At 41.6% G+C, this 14,427-nt stretch overlaps 1 protein-coding gene across 1 annotated transcript in view; it reads left to right on the top strand.

Moving 5' to 3' along the window:
• Positions 1–14,427, top strand: part of LOC116055960 (polypeptide N-acetylgalactosaminyltransferase 10-like) — a 122,770-nt gene that overhangs the window by 90,691 nt on the left and 17,652 nt on the right. Inside the window, exons 7-8 of the mRNA XM_031308041.2 lie at positions 4,067–4,184; positions 14,293–14,400. Coding sequence (XP_031163901.1) covers positions 4,067–4,184; positions 14,293–14,400 — 226 coding nt within the window. The remainder of the gene's footprint in view (positions 1–4,066; positions 4,185–14,292; positions 14,401–14,427) is intronic.

Here is a 14,427-nt window from a genome sequence, read left to right as displayed (position 1 = left end):
TGAGTTATTCTATCACATATTTGATATTTGCAGGAGGATTTTGGTGTTTGGTGTTTCAAGCCCCCAACGTGTCCTGCCAGGCAGCGCTGCCTAGAATTAGGCAATGGTTAGGGTCAGGGTTAGGTGCCTTGAAGTCAACGGTTAGGGTCAGGGTTGCTATGGTTAGGTGCCTTGAAGTCGACGGTTAGGGTCAGGGTTGCTATGGTTAGGGTTAGGGTTAAGTACCTTGAAGTCGACGGTTAGGGTCAGGGTTGCTATGGTTAGGGTTAGGTGCCTTGAAGTCAACGGTTAGGGTCAGGGTTGCTATGGTTAGGTGCCTTGAAGTCGACGGTTAGGGTCAGGGTTGCTATGGTTAGGGTTAAGTGCCTTGAAGTCGACAGTCGCAGCGCTGCCTTGAAGTCGCCGTTGGGGGCTTTAAACACCATGGAGCGAGGATTTTATTCTGATTATCATGTTGTCATTTATCACGCACATTGCCAAATATTTTGGTTTTGAACTGTTGGTTGGATATAAGTTCTTTGATTTTGTCACCTTGGGTTAATTGTGATGTGAATAATCTCTGTAGTTGAGATTTATTGAAAATTATGACAACTAATCAATTAATTTGATGGCAACTATGAAAATAGTTGCCATCAAATTTCATCATCAATTACTTGGGTCTGTGTTATACTCATGTCTCTACGATTTCACATCATTAGCGCTAACTCGGGCAGATTTGAGTCTAGTTTCACTATAATAATTCCCTTGTTTGCAGTGCACAGTACTTGTAAAGTTTCCTTGGACTGCAACAGGAAATAAACTGGGACTCATTTAGAGTATTTTGGTGTAAACTGTGAAATGGCAGCCCAAGCGATAACTTTCCACTTCCTCGACAAGTAGCATTTTGACGGCAGGTAACCTTTAAGTTTGTGAATGCCGGAATAAATAAACTCTACCCTAGAGACACATTTTGTTATTTGTAAGGCCATAATAGCTCTGTGTGTGATGCCAGGCACTCCATTTGTGAGCCTTGAGGGATTAGTCAGACAACATTTCTCCGTGTCTGGATGCCAAAGACTCTCTGGGCGTCCTGGGAAATACAGTAGGTATCATCAGGCAAGTGCGGCTGTGCTGCAGGAAGATAAGAGACCGAAGGAGAAGAAATGGGCTGCGGAACAATCAGAATCAATCCTCATTTCGTGAATTAGTCTGCTCTTCTTGCCCAATGAAATGACCTTCATCAGTGCAAATCCAATTTGAGTCGCAAAGATTTTCATTTTCATTCTGATTGACATTGCAGCAGCGGAGAATGAGGCACGCCGGGACGGAAAAAATCCATATTATAGGTGTGTGTGTGTATGTGTGTCTGTGTCTGTGTGTGTCTGTGTGAGAATGATTTTATTCCCGTTCTCATGCTTCCATCCCTGTCTCTTTTGTCAATGCCGTCACCTCTTTGGCTTTCTTTTCTTTCTCTTCTCTCTCTCTCTCTCTCTCTCTCTCTCTCTCCCTCTCTCTCTCCCTCTCTCTCTCTCTCTCTCTCTCTCTCTCTCATATCCCTCCTTTGGGCTTCAATGTTTCATTCAGCAATAAGCTCAGGCCTTTCTCCTCTAGGGTCAATGGACTGAAATGGACAATATCAACTGGAGCTTTTCTAATTAAATCTAGATTGTTAGTCGGAATATTCTTTGCATGCTGAGTTCAATCTTTTTTTTTTTTTTTTATTTACCTTCAGTTTCTGTTAGACACTTGCCAAAGAACAGTGACTAAGGAAGACCAGCAGGGATTCTGGAAACTTATACCCGCTCCGGGCAAATGTTGTCGAAACACAAGCAGACCTATAACAACTCAAAATGATGGTTTAAATCAAGAACTTCTTATCAAAAGAAAAGTGTGAAAAGTGAAGATTACAAATCTAACCAGACACTAATACCCTTTTTCCAGACATAAGCCATACATCTTTTCTTGAGTTGTTTTGTCAGAACATTTGGCACTGTTAAGCTACTTAATGTTTTTATTTAAGAATATGTAATATAGTTGCTCAGAATATTATGTGTGTGTGTGTGTGTATATATATATATATATATATATATATATATTAGGGCTGCGCGACATGGAGAATATCACGATATTCTTGATCAAACACATTGATATCGTGACAATATTGTAGGGATTTTATACAAAAAGAAATAAAAAAATGTTATATATATATATATATATATATATATATATATATATATATATATATATATATATATATGCTCTGGTGTTTCCCAAGGGGGTAAGCTTCTCCTCGGACCGCGAACCTCCTATGGCGCCATTTTAATGCTACAAAGCGATCACCCCCCGTTAGTATTCCATTGACTGCCATTCATTTTGGCGCCACTTTGACAGCGAATAACTTTACATCTGAAGCGTTTAAAGACTCTATTTGTCCGTTGTTTATTTCTAAAGAAACACGACAATATATAAAAGGCTCCATTACCTTGTACTTCACGTTATGGCTCCGTAGCAGACGTTTTTATAAAAATAGGCTAACGATTGGGTCATAACCACGCGACTTACTGTCGCATAGTAGAGGAATTACCGTATAGTACAGGAGAAGCGCGCAGGCAGTTTCGTCTCACATTAGCTGTTTAAGTGCAATTACTAATGTTAACTAGCTTTTAGTTAGCAATAATTAGCCTGTGTCTATGTTATCTCCTTACATATACCTACGCTCTCCGTCTCTGCAAGATTGGGAATGATTGAGATTTCTCTTGGCACAGCTACCAGAAGACTTCCAACTTTCAGACACGTTGCTCACGTCACATTTACGCCGTCTCTCTCAGTTGGAGGCTGCTCAGTAACGCTCAGCGCTCACCGGAAAAGTGCTTCTAACGGCCTTCACTGGTCTCCGTCCAGAGCAACGGGATCTGTTGGTCCATTCTTATATACAGTCTATGGTGTTTCCTCCTCTCATTCCCCCTGCTCTGGCGTTTCCCCCTCTCATTCCCCCTGCTCTGGCGTTTCCCCCTCTCATTCCCCCTGCTCTGGCGTTTCCCCCTCTCATTCCCCTTGCTCTGGCGTTTCCGAGCCTCTAAACCGGAGACCTTTGCCAACACTGATGCCAACGTTTCTCCTCCTGATTGGGTCTTATCGGTCACGCCGTCTCGTTCTCTGAGACTAAAGCTACTAACGTTACCATGGCAACTACCGGCTACTACTACTGGAGATAAAAACACTTGTGTGCACGGAGATCGCTTTTGGCTCAAAACTCTGCTTAAAAACCAGAACGTGGCAATGTAAATGTAGCCTCAAATAGCACTTGAGTAATAAAAACGTAAAAAAATACCCATTATTAAGTACATTTAGAACGGATAAAAATGTGTGATTAATTTGCGAGTAATCGCGAGTTAACTATGGACGTTCATGCGATTAATCACGATTCAAAATTTGAATCGATTGACAGCCCTAATATATATCATTTTTATATGAATAAAGTCAACTGAAATGGCTTCCAGAAAACCAACCTGTCCCCAAAAAAGCAGTCCCTGAACACCAGCTAAACAAAAAGTAGTTGCTAAGCAACAGAGCAGCAGCAGTGTGAGCGGTGACTCTGGGTCGCTGCATTACCATTTTAAATCAAGTGTGTTCGTCTGGTTTGGAACAGAGGCTCGCTGTTTGACCAACTATCACTATTTCTGTTGGCATCCGCCCAAGACGATTGTGATTGGTTTAAAGAAATACCAATAAGCCAGAGCACGTATTTCTCCCATCCTGAAAAGCTGTGTGGACTAGCCAGACCATAAAACACCAAACACAAGCACTGAACTGCCCAGGAGTTTGTGGAACAGCTGACTGTTTCCCCAGTCCCTCCATCTCTTTTCTTGAAGCTGCCTTCAAGTGCGCTCGGAATTGTTGAGATCTGTAAACGATCTGACGAAAAACAGTAACTATGAAATACAAAGGCGACAAAAACTTTGAACAGAAATGTGAAAAAAAACATTGAAAAGGAACAAATATTAAGCCCTGTTTTGATCATTGGGGGGGGGTTTGTTACTCTTTGTCCCTACTTGTGTGTGACTGTGTGTTTGTGTGTGTCCTGCAGGTCTCCCGTGATGGCAGGTGGACTGTTTGCCGTGGACAGGAAGTGGTTCTGGGAGCTGGGAGGATATGACACGGGTCTGGAGATCTGGGGAGGAGAGCAGTACGAGATCTCCTTCAAGGTGAGAAAAATGAAATACGCCGGCACCATACAGTGCACTGCCAGTAGCGATTATTAAGATTTTTTAAGGCCGGTTACACACCGGATGCGTCGCGCGAGCGTGTCAGCTGCGTGGCGTGTCCGTTTTTATTTCGGCTCCCATGTTAACAGGTTAGAGCTTGCTGCCTGCGTGAGATGCGTGCCTGCTAGAAATAGAACCGACGCCTATTTTTCACGCGAGACGCGAGCGTGTTGGAAGCGTTTCCAGGCAAAATAGAATAGGAAAAGATGTTTATATGTCATTTAGACACAAATGCATATTAACAAATGACATCTTGATGTTTGAAAGTCTCTAGGTTTTGACATCAATGTAGATATAAATGTAATAAAAAATTTCAGAGAAAAGATTTTCAAATATAGCAACGAAATATTCTGTAACATATTTTGCAGTCAATACTGCCGACGTTGTCTTGCTTTAATCAAATCAGTAGGCTATATATTTATTTTTAACAACTCTCTCCCCATACGTGGAACAAGCCTACATATAAAGGGTAGGATAGGCTACAATAACAACGTAGTGTGTGTTCTGAGTGACGGTCCAACATCAGATAGGCTATATAGGCTCTTTACAGCTACACTAAGTTGTTATATGTCCCAAGATCAGCCCTCCCTGTACCTAGCAGCAGCAGCAGCGCCGCGTCAGACACGCTTCTGGTGTGTAGGACACAGAAAAATCCACGCAGCCGCCACGCTTCTGAGACGCAACAGAAACGCCACGCTCGCGCGACGCATCCAGTGTGTAACCGGCCTAAGTGGGTTGGCACAGGGGGGCCAGTAATCAGTCAGGTTACATTTTATCAGAATACAGCATAGAACATTTTCTTAGAAATATAAGAAATATTGGATACAACAACATAATGTAATTCTGCTAAATAAAACATCACATTCATTATTAGTTTCAATTTATTTCATTTTAAACAAATTGTGTATCCCAATACAATACACATTTTCTATTGGCACAGTCTGCCAATCAGTCACCCCGTGACCCCCTTCTAGCCCCGCCCCTGTCAATAATCAAGTGTCACCTGGACCTCCGTCTCACTTTAGAAATGTTGAGTGTGAGTGGGTCCTTCATGTTTTATGATTGGAGTCAGTCAGTGTTAGGGCTGTTGGAACGAATGCCGAAATTCGAATATAATTCGAATAGTAAAAAAATCAATACTATTCGAATGCTGAAATTACTATTCGAATGTGACTTTTTTTTATAAATATGTTGGCTAATGTTAGCTAATCTCCCTCTTCTCGCCTTGGCCTACCCGCATGTGTCACTCATGTCACGTCTTATGAACAATAACTTAGCGAGAGTGAGAAACACAAGGCATTGTGAGGTCTAAGATAACGTTAGTACAACATTACGGAGCTAACGTTACGTACCGAGTAACGTTAGTACAACATTACAGAGCTAGCGTTACGTAACGTTAGTACACGGGGGAGTGACAGGCTGCGGCTGGAAATCGTAAGAAGGACGGGAAATAGTTTTAACATGACTTTAAAATCGACTTCCACCGAGCCAAAGTGCTTATGTTAACATTAGTTAGCTCGTTCTTGTTTTCTAGCTGACTGCGTCGCGAGGTACAGTAACGTTAGCGTAGCTGGGAGCTTCATGAAGACCGCTAAAGGTAATGTTAGCTGCCCTACAGCTGTCAGAGTTAGCTTCTACTTATATATTACCTTCTAATAGCTGTATTGTCAGTAACGTGACAATCTGCAAGAAACAGGTTGCTTATAAATCACTAAAATAGTAGTGACAGCCCCGTTTGGCTTAGTTATTAATGCCGTTAGCATCATTTGTTACTTACAAATGACCTAGCTAGTTTATGACAAAACGTTTCGGCTGTGCTTTCTAACATGATGTCATTGTGCTAACCGAGCACCGTTAGCCTTTACAACAGAGCTGCTTCACTACACTTGTTGATAATGTTTCATTCCAGAGTTCTCTGTTGATTTGTGTTTGTCGCTGTGTGCTTGTGGTGGAAAATAAATGTAAACAAAGTTGCGTGCAGGTCCCCTCAAGGCCAGGCTAATGTTGGAAGCCCCTCTAGTGGACGGAACGTGTAACAACAACCTCATGCTTGTAATGCCATCGACAATGCATAAGCCTGAGTAGTGTAGTACATATTATTTTACAGGTTGCAATTGAGCATTAAATATTCGAATATTATTTGAATATGTATATGACTCATTTTGAGTTAATGCCTACCAGACACTAGAAAACTTTGGACAGACTTTGAAAAGCCTAAAGTCTGACACCGTCCCACATCTAAAAACAACCATCTCACATCTTACGTAAAAGACATGTCGTAATATGTAAAGACTGGGGATCTCGCAGGGTCACACATTGTAAGACTACAACTAGATTCGTTTTGAAAAATGTTGTCTATATCCTTGACGTTCCACTTCCCCGATTGCTCCGTTGCCGCCGGAAAATGCACCGGATTTCACTCATTTAGGCCGGATATCCGTTGCCTTGGGCTTCCTTTGTGTTGGCATTTTAAACTCTGGTGGATTTCTGAGGACTATGGTTAACTGCTCCTCAGATCTCTACAGGGTAAATCCAGACAGCTAGCTAGACTATCTGACTTTTAAACGTACACGTTCCACCAAAAGAAGTTCCTTCCGAGCCTAATTTGCAGCGACACAGCGGCTTTTCTCCGGCGCTTAGCACCGCCCGAGACGATTGTGATTGGTTTAAAGAAATGCCAATAAACCACGTTTTCCTCCCATTCAGGAATGCTGTGTGGACTAGCCAGACCCTCCTTCGCAGCGCTGTGGAGGAAGGTCTGGCAAACGAGACTATGAAAACATGTATCCAAGCTAACTAGCTACCGCTAGCGTTAGATGGTAACTTTAACCCTTGTGTTGTCTTCCCGTCTACTATGCAACTTCTTGTTTTTTCTGGGTCAAAATTTTAAATTCACGCATTTTTTATAACGTTTTAGTCCGTTGCTTCCAACACTTTTGTCGCTTCTTTTCCTGACGTTTTTGAAGCCTTTCCCAAAGTTTTGGTCACGTTTTACAAAGTTTTTGTCCCGTTTTTCAATGTTCTTTTATCATTTTTTCAAATGCTATAAATTGAATAAAACACCCAAATTCAATGAAAGTAGTGAACTGATCATTTATTTCACTTGTGAAGAGCGTTGTATAGAACTATCCACGTTATTTGTTTTTGACAATTTGGTTGAAAGAAACCCAAATTTCTGATATAGAAACTTTTTGAAAATTGGTCAAATTTGACCCGAGGACAACAGGAGGGTTAAGGGAAAATTTGCAGATTTTCCTGTTCTACCGTACATGCAGATGAATGTCTCCAGTACCCGGAGGTCTGTGTTTATCCACCCGTTGGATGACGAGCTTCAGAAGGGTTGAAAATCAGCAACTTTCTCTCTTTAGCGTTTAGCTTAGCGTGGTGCCATAGGAACCATAAACAACACTGGCTCTAGCTGTTGGCTGCTTCCTGTTTGGTGCTGGAGGAAGCGCACCCATTGGTTGTTGACAATGTTCACATGATTTAACTTCACTACCAAGACTTAAAATTTAGATAATATCAAACATATTTGATTTTGTCTGAACGTCAAGAGGTAAAAGACTGACTGGGACTAAGTTTTATGACCTTACACCCAACTATGAAGACGACGGAGCGCCCCGACTCTAGCAAGGCTCTCAGGGATTCATTGTCATACCCATGCTGTGCTGTGCCACGCTACATCCTGTAACGCCCTGCAGTGCCCTGTTATGACATGAACTACTACGACTACCATTTGTAGTCACTGTTCCATTATCTTTGTGACTATTATTGCCACTCTTCATCACATCCCCAAACGGCACAATCAGACACTTCCTACCAAGAGCCTGGGTCTGTCCAGGTTTCTTCCTAAAAGGAAGTTATTCCTCGCCACTGTCACATTAGCCACTGCTAATGCTTGCTCTTGGGGGAGTTACTGGAATTGTTGGGGCTTTGTAAATTATAGAGTGTGGTCTAGACCTACTCTATCTGTAAAGTGTCTCGAGATAACTCTTGTTATGATTTGATACTATAAATAAAATTGAATTGAAATTGAATTGAATTCTGATATTGGACATTAGTCTGCGACAGTGGAATCGCTTGAAAAGTTGTTTGGCGTGAGGTCGGCGTAAGTTTCATCAAAAAGCATCAATATTATGACATTGAATTTGCTTTAAGTCCAGGAAAGGGTGTGTTCCATATGTTTCCCCCTAATGTTTAATTTGTTCATCCACAGCTCAGTAACTGAGCAGCTACAGAAAAGCCCATGAGACTTTCCTCATTATGGTTTCAACTCTTGTTTCAGTCATTTGAGCTAAACATACTCACTCTCCACATTAATCATACTCCGAACACCCTATTAGATTATGCTTCTGTCTGCTGCTTCAATATGAATTATTCCGTTGCGTAGCCATAACTGTTTCTGACTTGGCCAGCATGTTAAGACCTAGTTACCCCCCCAGCCCGCCCTGCTGCATCCGTCAGCGGGCTCTGGACAGGACGGCCCGTCACAATAATTGAATTCTGGTCTGAATGAGTAAGAGCTTTTGACGTCTCACTCAATTAAGCACAAAGGCCAGTGCTAGCCAGTTTGATTTGATTGGACATGTTTGTGTTATACACACCTTCCAAGGCTGTTCCTAACGATCACAAAAACAATGTAATCGAGAAAAACTATTATTTTGCACATTATGTTTTGGAGTCGGCGAACTATACGATATGACCGGGTGCTCCCTGTACAGGGTATGACAGTTGGGGGACCTTGCTTTGTTTTATCTAACGTTAGCACTGCTTCATAGACTGTATAATATTAATGGACAGAGCATGTGTGACGTCACCCATTGGTTTGTGGAGATCTGCTATGAGTCGTCGAGTTTGCCGTTACGGACGCAGCCATCCTGGTTGAGGATGTGACGATTTTAGACGAGAGGGAGGAGTGAGGGAGGAGCCACGTTACGTTACACACTTTCACTGGCAATCACATCATAACCACGCCCTAAAACACCCCGTGCTTTATTGCCGATTTTAAAATCACCAAGACCATAATTCAAAAAATTAACATCATTCTGTGTTGCAGAAGACTTAAAACTAGCGATTGAGACCATAAACTCATTATGAAAATGTTTACTGAGGTAATAAATCAAGTGAGAAGTGGGTCACTTTCTCATAGACTTCTATAGAAACCGATCTCCTTTTGCAACCGCATGTGTCGCCCCCTGCTGGAATTCAGATAGAATGCAGGTTTAAGGCACTTCCGCATTTGTAGCACTTCGCCGAACCGGATGCATTGTTCATTAATCAACGTTAGCATCTCTCTCTCTCTCTCTCTCTCTCTCTCTCTCTCTCTCTCTCTCTCTCTCTCTCTCTGTTCTTTCTCTAGCTCGCTCCACCACTTTGTTTTATCTAACGTTAGCACCGCAGCACATAGCGCTCTAGGATACTGTAGCAGTAGCTGTTGTTATAGCAACAAAAGACGCTCTCGGCTGCTTTTTGGAACCAAAACGCTGCCAGCTTTTTTTAATTTATTATAAAAGCGCCCTAGTCAACTTTTTCTTTGCAAAATAGATGCCAAGTGTGAACATAGCCTGAGTGTGTGGATGCTTTTTTCCCCCATTAAGTTTTATAGCCTGTAGTTCCAGCCCCTCAGCTAAATCTGATACCAGGTGAGCTGTGTTTTTCTTTCTTAATTTGTTACTTTTTATGAAAAGCACTGGATAAATGAAAAGTTATTTTTCAAAAGAGATGGTAGTGCCATTCTCTGCCATGGTGGTTTTAGCCTTCATAGTTTGAGGTAGGGCTGCACGATATGAGGAATTGTGATTATTTTGACTGATATTGCGATTGCAATATGATTCACGATATTGGAGGAAATGATCATATTTGTATCATGATTTTCATTGAAAAATATTAAAATTTAAATAATTATAGTGGGATTTTTGCAAGGATCTGTACCAGAAAAAGATTTTTTCTTTAGTGTATAGGATAACATTTGCAGGCCGGGACGTCTCTGCAGCACCACAATACTGTATTCAGAATGGATTGACACATGAGTGATAAGACTTTCAATTGCATCTGACTGCGCTGAAGTCCAGCTCTTGATCCCTCCCGCAGTGAGGTGCCCCGGTTATTAAGCTCAAGTGTTTTTGAGTCTGGGATGAAGACGATGGAAGGGATCGGCGCCGCAGGTCAGACCTTTACCTTCCGCGAGATACGGAGAGGGTGGATTCAATCTTTTATTTCCCCTGATTCCGTTTGTCCAAGCCGGAGTGGTGCAACAAACCTGACAAGGAGTAATTGAATTGAAATAGCAGCCAGCTGATGTCCACTCTGGAGGATCAGGAAGGGGCAGTGATGCAGAAGACAAAGAAAGTGACTGGACATCATCAAGTCCAAAAGGAAAGTGCATCAGTCAGGGAGAGAGGAGGGGTAGGAAAAACAATCGAAAATCGTATGCAGGGTTTTCGCCGCCATTTTAAGGTTTAGGTGCAGCACCTATACTCAAAGAATTAATGTAAGTAAACGACTTTTCTCAGATCTAATGATTGTATTTGGACTTTTTTAGCTTAAAGTTTTGTCTTTAAGTTTTTTGAGTGTTATTTACTGTATTATCTGCTCTAGCTTTTCCAACGTTTTAGACACAGATATGGTGATAATAACGGTCCAAAATGATGTGAAATAAGAGACTCAAAACTACCACAAAGAGACACAAAGCGACCACCAAGAGACGCCAAATGACCACAGAGACCCAAAACAACCCCAAAGAAAACAAAAAGGACTAAAAAGAGACACAACACGACTACACAGAGACGCTAAAACCCACAAAGACACAAAATGTTTTGGGAAATTGCATTTTATTTAATTGGAAAATGTAACATTTTCTTGAGGAATGACGCCTAAATGCTCCCGCCAAATACGCCACCTAAGGCGTACACAAAGCCAGGGAGTACACTGGTATGTATCGTGATTTTTTTTGTAACGATTTTTAAAATGTATTCTTTTCTCCAGAATCGATATTTTGTATTTATATTTTTTACCAAAGATTGACCTAAATGTTTTCTGTTATGCAGTGCCGCCGACGGCGACTACATCAGATCCGTTCCCAGCAAAACAGAGCGAAAGCAGAAAATGCAGAAAATCCATGTTATGTTCTTCTTTACAAATTAAATAAATGTCAGACTGACTGACTGACATGTGATGTGCATTCTTCTTAGAAAACAATCAGTTTTTAGAAATGTCTCATGATATATTGTCTCTAGAAGTGGATTAATCAATTTATTTTTGTTAAAGAAGGAAAAGAAAATCACAATACTTGATACAATCGAATCGCATTACTTCTAGAATCGCAATAACTTGAAGATCACAATACAAATCCAATCGGCACCCATGTATCGTGAAAGAATCAAATCGGGACAAAAGCATATCGTCCCAGCCCTAGGAAAGAGCACCATTTTACTCTCAGTATTGACTTACTGTTCTTCCCCTGTCTATCAGAAAGACACCAAACTCCAACCTGTTGAGACATTGCAAGTCATTCAGAATAAAAGCATAGTATGGAGTACCCTGGAAAGAGTTCTGGCAAGATCACAGTTTAAATTTTCTCAGCGAGTCACTCTGGCATTCAGTAATGATTCTCATTAACTATGCCCTTGTAGCCAAGCTGCACCAATCACATCGGTGTATCTGATATAGGCGGGCCAGAGGCGAGCTAAACGGCTGACGACAGTTTAATCTACCAGTTAGCTCCGCTGGTAGCTAAGAGTTTAATCTACCAGTTAGCTCATCTGGTAGCTAAGAGATTAATCTACCAGTTAGCTCTGCTGGTAGCTAAGAGATTAATCTGCCAGTTAGCTCTGCTGGTAGCTAAGAGTTTAATCTACCAGTTAGCTCTGCTGGTAGCTAAGAGTTTAATCTACCAGTTAGCTCTGCTGGTAGCTAAGAGATTAATCTACCAGTTAGCTCTGCTGGTAGCTAAGCGTATGGGGCTCTGGATACGTCACCCCGTGTATTGTTGTGGTTGGTCGTAGTGTTATCCAATTGCGTGCAGTGAGATTTTCAAATGTGCCGCCCCTCGAGTTGGGACATTTTCATTACTCAATGCCAGACCTTTAATCTTTCGGATTTTGGTCTGGATTTCCAGGCTAAGTATGGAGGGAAAAAAACTTGAGAAATGTTGCTTCTATCGAAGCAGCTTTTCAGACTAGAGCTGGGAGATTCCAGTCCAAACCGGAGTAGGAGTAGATTGCAAGATTTGGGAGCTTGTGGAGGTCGGTGTGGTATCGATGGCAATTCTGTATCAATACACGAATGCCAAGTATCAGTCTTTTATAAGATAATTTGACCATTTTACATAAAACAGATGTTGACAATGTTTTCCCTTGGGGAAATCATTTTAATTTGGAAAAATAATTAATAAATTGCAATATATCGCAGAATGTAGTATATGTTTAAAATTGCAGTATATAATATTGTATTGTGAGTATTGGGGGCCTTGGAAATAATCATTGCATTGATTCATTTAAACTGCATCACGATATATTATGTGTGGCAATACTGTATCGATACACGGATGCCAGGTATCAATCTTTTATTAGATAAATTGCACACCAGGATTAAACTTTTTGGTGCTAGAATAATTAAATAATTTGCTCTTTCAGTCCACTAGATAGTGCAGTTGAGTTCAAAATCTTAAAAAGCTTCCACAAACTTTTACTGTCTGACCTTCTGAGCTCAAACTGCTCTGATTAGAATCTATCTTTAAAAATTTAACAATACTCGGACCCTGTGGAGTTGAAACGGTGGCTCTGCCTTCCAAAAGCAGTGGAACAAATCTAATTTCAGTCTTTGTAATTAAGCTAAGCTTGATTGACTTATCTGGTTCAATTGATGTCATTTACTCTCTCTCTCTCTCTCTGTCTCTGTCTCTGTCTCTCTCTCTCTCTCTCTCTCTCTCTGGTCTAAATACAATCTACAAACACATGAACTGGGGAGTCATTTTGAATGGTTTTCTCACTCCTGCACTCCCCATGAAAAACGAAACGCAAATGCAAGTCCCACTGTAACGAAAGTCGGAGCGTCTTTAGCTTCTGTACTGTGATTATCTAGTATATTTGAGTGGTGCATCAAATCCTTCGCATTTGATTGCATCGCTAAAAAGTGGGCAGGCTCAGAGCTTAGCGTAGTACTGAGGACTGTTCCCTCACCTGTTGTTGCTGTTAGATCAGGAAGAGGGTGAAAGATGCTGTGCTGCCGGCAGTACATGCAGGTAAATCACGTTCCATCCATCCATCTATCCATCAATCAATCAATCAATCGCAAGACGATTGTGATTGGTTTAAAGAAATGCCAATAAACCAGAGCATGTTTTTCTCCCATCCCGGAATGCGGCGTGGACTAGCCAGACCTTCCTCCGCAGCGCTGTGGAGGACGATGTGGCAATGCGAGACTAACTCATTAGCAGCCACTCTGTCACTGCTGTTGGTTGCTAGCTAGCTAATGAATCTGTAGTATGGATGTAGCTCATAGCTCTGTGCTGCTAGCAGTTGCAGATCGATTGACAGGTGGATGTCATTTGGTTGAAATTTGGTTCGTGCTAGCTTACATAAGCACATGGGATTTATTTTTGTTTGTTTTACAGGAAGAAATCATGTTTAGATTTAGGTCGATGTTGATATAAAAATACAAAGAAATAAAAAAAAAAATTCTAGGTTTTTTGGCATATATTGCTGAATAGGTGCAAAACAAGACCGGGCATGTGATCTAGATGGGTTAAAAAAGCATTTCATCTGGACTTCAAGCTTTTATCTAAGCTTACATGCTGTTAGTATATCCGGTTCTAGTCATGAGTCTGGCTGTACATCTCTACTCTCCGTCCTTTCATCCTTCTGTCCTAGGATGCACAACCCAGTCAGCAAAACCTGCCACCCTGTACACACATGCTGTCATCCTCCCACTTCTTCCATGTTTCCCTTATCTTTACTTTCTAACCTCCCCATTGCTTTGACCTGATATGGTGTTTATGTGTGTGTGTGTGTGTGTGTGTGTGTGTGTGTGTGTGTGTCTCTCTCTGCAGGTGTGGATGTGTGGTGGTCGGATGGAGGACATCCCTTGCTCCAGGGTGGGACACATCTACAGGAAGTACGTCCCCTACAAAGTTCCTGGTGGGGTCAGCCTGGCCAGGGTGAGTCTCCGAAACAAAAGGAAGTTG

The sequence above is a fragment of the Sander lucioperca genome, chromosome 13 (genome assembly GCF_008315115.2).
Source record: "Sander lucioperca isolate FBNREF2018 chromosome 13, SLUC_FBN_1.2, whole genome shotgun sequence".
In the NCBI taxonomy this organism is placed as follows: Eukaryota; Metazoa; Chordata; class Actinopteri; order Perciformes; family Percidae; genus Sander; species Sander lucioperca.
This window is presented reverse-complemented; position numbering and strand designations above follow the sequence as displayed.